At 34.1% G+C, this 8,465-nt stretch overlaps 1 protein-coding gene across 1 annotated transcript; it reads right to left on the bottom strand.

Moving 5' to 3' along the window:
• Nucleotides 1–2,760: 2,760 nt before the first annotated feature.
• On the bottom strand, nucleotides 2,761–7,393 carry sst1.1 (somatostatin 1, tandem duplicate 1). The gene is made up of 2 exons (XM_059331654.1): nucleotides 7,093–7,393; nucleotides 2,761–3,177 (listed from the first exon to the last, which is right to left on the bottom strand). The coding sequence occupies exons 1-2, from the start codon at nucleotides 7,240–7,242 to the stop codon at nucleotides 2,953–2,955; spliced, it is 375 nt and encodes a 124-aa protein (XP_059187637.1). The 5' UTR covers nucleotides 7,243–7,393; the 3' UTR covers nucleotides 2,761–2,952.
• Nucleotides 7,394–8,465: the final 1,072 nt, after the last annotated feature.

The raw sequence follows: 8,465 nt of genomic DNA, 5'->3' as shown, positions 1-8,465 counted from the left end.
AAGATGAATCATGTGTTCCTGTAAATAAATGTCACTCACTGTTAAAATTCAAGTGTTTCAGAATGTAAATAGTACTTCAAATCTGTACTGAAGTACAGTATCTGAGTGAATGTACTCGTAAACATTTCAGCACTGACTCTATGGTAATTATAATATAAAAACATTTCCAAACAGCTGAAGATTGATTCAAACATTTTTAATGACTTTGTTTGTGAATGTGACACCAAGAACCTGACTGTGTTGTGGCCCCAGATGATGTCACATGACCTGAGAGTCTCATTAGTCATTAGTGACGTGTGTGAGTGTGTGTGTGTGTGTGTGTGTGTGTGTGTCTCAGCCGTCAATCATTAGCTCTCATTAGGGTTTAATTCCTGAAAGCTTTTCTTAACAAAGAGTTAATGAATGAAAGGAGCTGCTAATCTGACTGCAACAGCTGCCACACACACACACACACACACACACACACACACACACGTGTAGAGAGAATCTGAGGACCAGTGTAACGTCATGACCAGTTGAAAAGCTTGACTGTGATGTAAAAATGCTCTGAAACTGTCTGATTCTCTGGACATTCTGGTCCAATTAAGACAAGTGACTTGTCAATCATAAGGTAGCCCCGCCCTAAATCCTAAATCCTCCCCTGCTTCCTGGCCTATTTTACTCTAAATGGACCATAATTCACTAAATGAACATCATGCTGTATTGCAGAAGAGAATGAGAATGTTTACTGAGGTCACAAATCATTTTCTCATAGACTCCTATCCAATCATACATCTTTCTGCAGCCAGTGGAGTCGCCCCCTGCTGAACGTTAGACAGAATGCAGGTTTCAGGCACTCGCCTGACCACAGTTCTGACCCCAGATCGTATGAAGCTACAGCTGTCAATCATGACTTCAGACTTGAACAAACCTAAAATGATCTTTGGGAAACATTTATCTGACCTTTACTTTGAGTTTTAGGCTTGGCTCATGTCCCATCCACTAACATGGAGTTCTAGGTTTTTAACTTGTTTTTTTGGCTTCACAGCTGTCATGTAGTCTATCTTTATAAACAGTCTGTGGTTCAGGTCCAGAGGTTGCCACTTGGTTCTCTGGACTTGTTTCCCTTGTGTCAGATTTGTAATGTTAACTTACTGGTCATTTGATCAAACCAGTAATTAATTATTATTAATTGGTTGTGAAAATATTCAATGTTGCCAGTTTTTAAAAATAAATTGGTTTAAAGTTTGATTCTAATGGCTTAAGTGGCAAAATATGTTTACTTTTCATTTTATTTGCTGTTCTTGTTTTGCTTTTTGCTGTTTTAAACCTATTTCTAAATGTTCAAAATAATTTTTTTAAATCCTTGTAATAATAGATAAGAGAAGAAGACAGAATGGTCAACGGAAATAAATAATGATGAAAAAAAGATGAATAAAAAAAGGAATATATATATATGTGAAATAAAAGAAGCTGGTTCTGAATTATCTATCTATTGATTATTCCAGAATTATCATTTTGTGCCAAAACTCTTATTATTTTTTATAATATTTAGGTTTGGCTCATGTCCCATCCACTAACATGGAGGGGGCTAGGGCTTTTTAACTTGTTTTTTTTGCCTTCACAGCTGTCATGTAGTCTATCTTTATATACAGTAAAGTATATAAATATAATATATATAGTGGTTCAGGTCCAGAGGTTGCCACTTGGTTCTCTGGACTTGTTTCCCTTGTGTCAGATTTATAATGTTAACTTACTGGTCATTTTATCTGTCCAGAGAATTAACGAGTGTTTTTGTTGCAGCTGTTTATTGTCCTGATGCAAATTCATAAAATGCACAACAGGAATGCACTGCTTTTTTGTTTTGTTAATTGTAACTTGCCCAATGACTTGTGGCTTCACTTGAGCGCTTTGAATGAGTATGTTATCTAAGAACTGACAGACAACAGATTAATTCATTACTCCTTATATTATTATATCAACTCGTGTTAATGCTATTCTTTACGAAATGAACGAAAGATAACTACTTTAGCTTAAAAAAACTAGAGAAGCTACAACATACAACTTCGTTCAACATCTGAAGTTGCACAAATAACTGGAAGTCGAAGCTAAAATGAGTTAGAGAGGTAATTGCGTCCACCTCATCCTGGCATTTGGGACTTGAGTGCAAAGACTTGTGACTGTTGTACTTTGTGTTGTTCTGAGCTGCTACACTTCTTATTTCTCAGATTCTAATTAGACTTTCCTACTGACGGCAGAGCTGTTTTCACAATCTAACCATCACATTTCCAGAACTATACCGCAAGAAAAGGTCTTAGTTGTTTCATTCTTTCAATCCATTACTTATACACTGAATTTCACAATAGAAATATTGTCATCTTTTTACGATTTAAACATTTCTTTTACAGATATTTTCTTCTCCTGTAATCTCTCTAAGAACATTTCAGTAATCACATTACGTTTCACTAACATCTTTATTATTTTGGTGAATGTTTTATCATTTTCAGATCATTTTATATTGTAATTATAATGCTATTTACTAGTTATTTCAGGAAGAAACAACTCGTTAAAAACTAAATCATTTCTCTTGTTGCCATGGCGTCTCCTCTGTGGTTATTTACCTTCATTAACTGTGATTTTACTGTTGAATCTCCCCCTCGGCTGTTACAATGAGCAGCTTTAATTGAGTCTTCATCCTAATGAACATTTTTATTCCTCCTCCTCCTCCTCCTCCTCCTCCTCCTCCTCCTCCTCCTCCTCCGTCAGCAGACACAGCCAGCGTTTGTCTCAAACAGATTTTATTCAAACCGACAATTAAAAATAGTTTCATCGAGTTTACATTCAGAAAGAATCGTCTCAGAAAAATCTAAACAATTCATCCAAACTAATCATGGATCCATACAGTTTCTGTACAGTGTCTGGAGGAAGTGTGGTGATGAAGATGGAGGGACGAGGAGGAGGATGGCGAGGCTCTCAGCAGGAAGTAAAGGTCTTCCAGAAGAAGTTCTTGCACCCGGCTTTTCTCTCTCGGGGGGCGAGCAGCGGCCCGCTGCCGCCGACGGCAGCTCGTTCCAGATCCATGTGGACGTCTTCAGGTTCTCCTTCAGCCAGAGGGAAGTTCTCCTCCTCCAGAGCCTCGTTCTCCACCTGCAGGAGGTCTGACAGGAGCAGCTCTGCCAGTGAGGCCCGGGACACTTCCTGAAAATAAAGCCATAAAATTACAATAATTATAAAACCATCAAGGCCAGGGACACAACCTGAAAATATAAACATAAAAATTACAATAACTAGTGGGTGACCTATTTGTGTTTTTGTTTTGTTCTGTGTATTTGTTGTTCGCTTCCATTTTTATTTATTTAATTATTTATTTTATTATTATTATTTTACTTGTTACACTTGTTTGACTCTCATAATGTCATCTCTTGATTTTGTTATGTCACTGAAAAATCAATAAACAAATGTTAAAAAAAAAAAAAAATTACAATAACTATAAAACCAGCGAGGCCAGGGACACACCCTAAAAATATACCAGAAAAATTATTAATAACTATTAAACCAGCGAGGCCAGGGACACACCCTGAAAATAAAACACAACAATTAATAATTATAAAATCAGCAAGGCCCAGGACATGCCCTAAAAATGTAACTACAAAAATCAGTAGTAACATTAAATCCAGCCACAACCTAAAAATATTACACAAAAGTTAGTAATAACTATAAAACCAACAAGGGCCACACCCTGAAAATACATAAACACACAAACAAACACACAAATTAAAGATAAACACCAGGAAGGAACGATTACAATAAAAAATCTCCAGAATAAAACAATTTCAATATCATAAAATGTAATTATTAAATGATAAAAAACTGAGAGGAGGGAGACATATACTGAAATAAACAACCACAAAAATGATGTCATGAAATATAACTATGACAAATTATAAAATTGAAACATAAGGAAACAGAAACACCATCTTGATGCAGATCAAGTAACTGAAGTTATACCACAACACCTCATATAAAGAGACCATGCATTTTAATTAAACTCTCGGTAACACTTTACAATAACCATCTAAGTGATGTTTATAGATGGTTTATAAACCAATTATTAACCATTTACAAAGTGCTATACATATTTAATCTTTAAATGGTTTCAACCAATTTCTTAAAGGTATATGAATCATTTCAAAATCATTAACATACTAAATATGGTGTTAAAAGTGTAATAATGAGTGAAACTAAAACTATAAATATAATTTTATACTAATACATTTACATTAATATACCATCTATTAGCCATTTATACATTATTTACTTAGTTAAACAGTAATAAATTATCTATGTACCATTCTAAATGGCCTATAAATTGTTTATAAATGATGATTAAACATTAATAAACTATCTGTTTACCATTTATAAATGATGGTTATGGTAAAGTGTTACCAAACTCTCTTCTAACAGGAAGAAACCTCCAGCAGAACCTGGTGCACTGGACACTTTTAACATTTAGTTTTTTGGCTTCAATAACACAATAATGTCTCTTTCAGTCCGTCAGGTGGGAAAACACCCAAACTCCACATGGATGTATTTATTTTACTCCTCCGTCTGTTTGTGGCCCCTAAATTCACCAAAAGTTTGCCTTATTTGATAGATGCTTCAAAAGTGGAGGTTGTTTCCTTAGACCTCAGATCTGTTAGTCCTTGATCAACAGGGGACATCGCAGTTTTGGTCTCAACACAACAGCTGTTTATTATAATTAGATCTTCTGGTTGACATCTGCAGCACACTGTAAAAAAAAATCTGTTTATTTTACGGTAAAATACCGGCAGCTGTGGTTGCCAGAACTTCACCGTAAAAATTACAGTGAGTGGATTTTCTATTCTAAATTTAAATGTAAATATCAGCAAAAACTGTAATTTAGACTGAGTATTCCTGTTATTTTTAGGGTAATTGTGTCATTCATTCACACATCATGGTATTTCTCCATACATTTTGCATGAAAATGTTATATTTTTACAGCAAAACTGTGTGTTTCTTCCACTTTATGGCAGAAAAAAGTAAAAGTTTTGTGCTATTCTTTGATTTGATTTTGATTAATTAAAAGTGTCTAATATGGTGATATACAATTTTTTATTTTACCCCCTATTTCTGATGTATTTGACAGTGTTTTACTGTTATTTCTACAAAGATTTTTAACAGTGCAGATCAGATCCATCATATAAAAACCTCTCGCAAACTTCTGCCCGTTCAGTCAGAATATTTCAGCAGAAATGATTTATATATTTATAAAGGAGTATCGACAGAAAAGCAAATCAAAATGTTTTGTTGATTGACAGAAAACTTTAAATATAAAGGAATAATTTCAAGCAAAAGCCTCCGGAGTTTCTGTCTCTCACAGTATGAATCCCCCCCTTCTTCTTTTTTTTCAAACAAAACGTGATATTACAAATGTTTCCTATTGTTTCATTGATCAAACCAGTAATGAATTATTATTAATTGGTTGTGAAAATATTCAATGTTGCCAGTTTTTAAAAATAAATTGGTTTAAAGTTTGATTCTCATGGCTTAAGTGGCAAAATATGTTTACTTTTCATTTTATTTGCTGTTCTTGTTTTGCTTTTTGCTGTTTTAAACCTATTTCTACATGTTCAAAATAATTTTTTTAAATCCTTGTAATAATAGATAAGTGAAGAAGACAGAATGGTCAACAGAAATAAATAATGATGAAAAAAAGATTAATTAAAAAAAGATTATGTATATTATATATATATATATATTATATATATGTGTGAAATAAAAGAAGCTGGTTCTGAATTATCTATCTATTGATTATTCCAGAATTATCATTTTGTGCCAAAACTATCACAACAAAAGCATCCTGTTTAATTTTCCATCCAAACAAAAGAAACGAAGCTTCAGACATTTATTTAACTGTTTTTTTTAATTAAGAATGATGAATGATTTATTCACATATTTTATTTATATTTAAGTTAATATTATATTTTTAAAATATATATATTTTATTTATTCAGTCTTTTTATCTATTTTATAATTTTTATTTTTACTATAACTGAAGCTTTATGTTCTATTATGTTTATCTGGCATTTATCTTTTTCAGCTTCTAAATATTTTATTTTATTTATATATATATATATTTCTATTTCTTTGTAGTTCTTTGATCCATTTATTTTCACTCTGTTACTGGTATTGAAATGTTTCAATCTAAATTTAAATGTAAATCAACACATTTCAATGTGATTACATATTCTCTATATATATATATATATATATATATATATATATATATATATATCTTGTTTTCACTGGTCTTATTATCAGCCTGTCAATCATCTGTGAAGCACTAACGCATATCAAAGGTCCCACTGGAATGAAGTTTGATTGTCACTTGACATTAAATTAACATCATTATATTGTGAATTATAATTTGTTTTTCATGTTCAGAGTGACAAAAAATGGTTTAGAATATTAAAATATCACCAATGCATATATATGTGTGTATATATATATATATATATATATATATATATATATATATATATATATATATATATATATAGACATATCTAGCCTATATTGATGGAGTATGTGTTATAATTCTGCTGCAATGAATTTATCCGTCCAAAAATTACAACTAAAAATGTAATTGTTTGGCATCAAGACAATTAATTTGAAGACATTCAAACAAATAAGACAAACATTTTTATCAGCGACTTATAAACTGATTATTTTGCATTTTCTTTCAGACTATTTTAGCTATTTCCTAAGTCTTAATGGAACAAATCAGATTCATAATGAGAAAACTTATTCCTTTCTACATTTCTGTTTATTTCGATTATTATATTTTTTGGCATATTTTGTGTTTGTCTGTGAAGAAGAGATTCGAAATCTCACTTTTATGGTAGAATGTAAAAAAAAAAAAAAATCAAAAAAAGAAGAGAAAAATTCTCTCGAGCTGATTTATAAAGTCTCAAATGTCAAAAAATAGGAAGTTTAAACGTTTAATTTCTTTATGTTTCACTAAAGGAATGTCCCGCGTGTCTGTGTGTGTGTGTGTGCGTGCGTGCGCGCGTGTATGTGTGTTGCTCGGACCTGTTTGGAGCCCAGCAGCGGGGTCCGGTGCAGCAGCAGGCGGAGTTTGGAATCTCTCTGTGCGGCGGAGGAGCAGCTGATGGAGGCGGTGAGGGAGAAGAGGAGCAGGAGGAGGCAGCGGAGGCGCGAGGAGGAGACCATCGTCATCATCTGTCTGTCTGTCTGTCTGTCTGTCTGCTGGTCGGAGGATCTTCTGGGTCTGTCCCGTCAGAGCGGCTCTTATACAGCCCGCTGACGTCACTGACCACCGTCTGTAACGGGGGGTGGAGGTGGGGTGGGGGGTGACTGATGATGATGATGATGATGATGATGATGATGATGTTTCCACCGCCTCCCGCTTTAGTGAAATGGTCCGTTTTTCACTTTTTCTCTCCTTCCTGCTGCTCAGTTGACACAGTTTCTCAGCTGGAGGCTCGCGGACCCCCTGAGGGCCACTGAGAGCGCATTTAATTCACTGATCATTCTCGCAGCGATCGATATGTGTTTTAATATTCAAGTTGAATCTAAACTAATCTAATCTAATATTTCCATTTTAAGTCTACTGATGTTGCTGATTTCTTGAATAATAAACTGAGGCTGAAACGTCACTTATTATTGTCCACAAACCTTCTTACGAGCTCTTTTTACATTTTATTCTGTTTCCTTGTATTTCACTGCAATATATAAAATCTGTATAAATCTATAAGACCTGCGTGAGAGCAAGAAGTGAAGTGAGAGCAACTCAAACATGTATTTGTGCAGAATATCACAGTTACAGTGACAGAAATCAGGAAATGAATAAACAAAAACACAAGTGCCCACAAATTTCATGCATATGCTATATTGAAGTATTGTCATGTTTCCACCTTCTCCTGTCCTCTCCTCTCTGCTCTGTGTAAACAGCCTCTCCTGTCCTCTCCTCTCTGCTCTGTGTAAACAGCTTCTCCTGTCCTCTCCTCTCTGCTCTGTGTAAACAGCCTCTCCTGTCCTCTCCTCTCTGCTCTGTGTAAACAGCCTCTCCTGTCCTCTCCTCTCTGCTCTGTGTAAACAGATTTTCAGTGAATATTTGTCACGTGACTGTTTGTCTCAGCAAATGTATCTCAGCTTTGTTTTTGTTACTTTTTTTTAATGGAACCTTTTGCAGCTGATGATCCGTTCATGGACTGTCTGAAATTTCAAATTTTGACAATAACACCTGTTTTTACAGTTTCTTTCTATGACAAACTTTTTTTTACGTCTATTTTTGTCTCTGTGGCTATATTGTGTCTCTTTGTGATGGTTTTATGTCTCTTTGTGGCTATTTTGTGTCTCTTTGTGGAGTTTTCTGTCTCTTCTGGGTTGTTTGTGTCATTTTTCCGTGTCTTTGTGGTTATTTTGTGTCTATTTGTAGCAAT

The sequence above is a fragment of the Centropristis striata genome, chromosome 4 (assembly GCF_030273125.1).
Source record: "Centropristis striata isolate RG_2023a ecotype Rhode Island chromosome 4, C.striata_1.0, whole genome shotgun sequence".
NCBI classification, from domain to species: Eukaryota; Metazoa; Chordata; class Actinopteri; order Perciformes; family Serranidae; genus Centropristis; species Centropristis striata.
This window is presented reverse-complemented; position numbering and strand designations above follow the sequence as displayed.

Excerpts from the sequence above, each read along its gene's own strand:
- sst1.1 (XM_059331654.1), bottom strand. The coding sequence starts at position 7,242 with ATGATGACGATGGTCTCCTCCTCGCGCCTCCGCTGCCTCCTCCTGCTC. Across the intron at positions 3,178-7,092 it reads CGCTGCTGGGCTCCAAACAG|GAAGTGTCCCGGGCCTCACT; the intron begins GTCCGAGCAACA and ends CTTTATTTTCAG.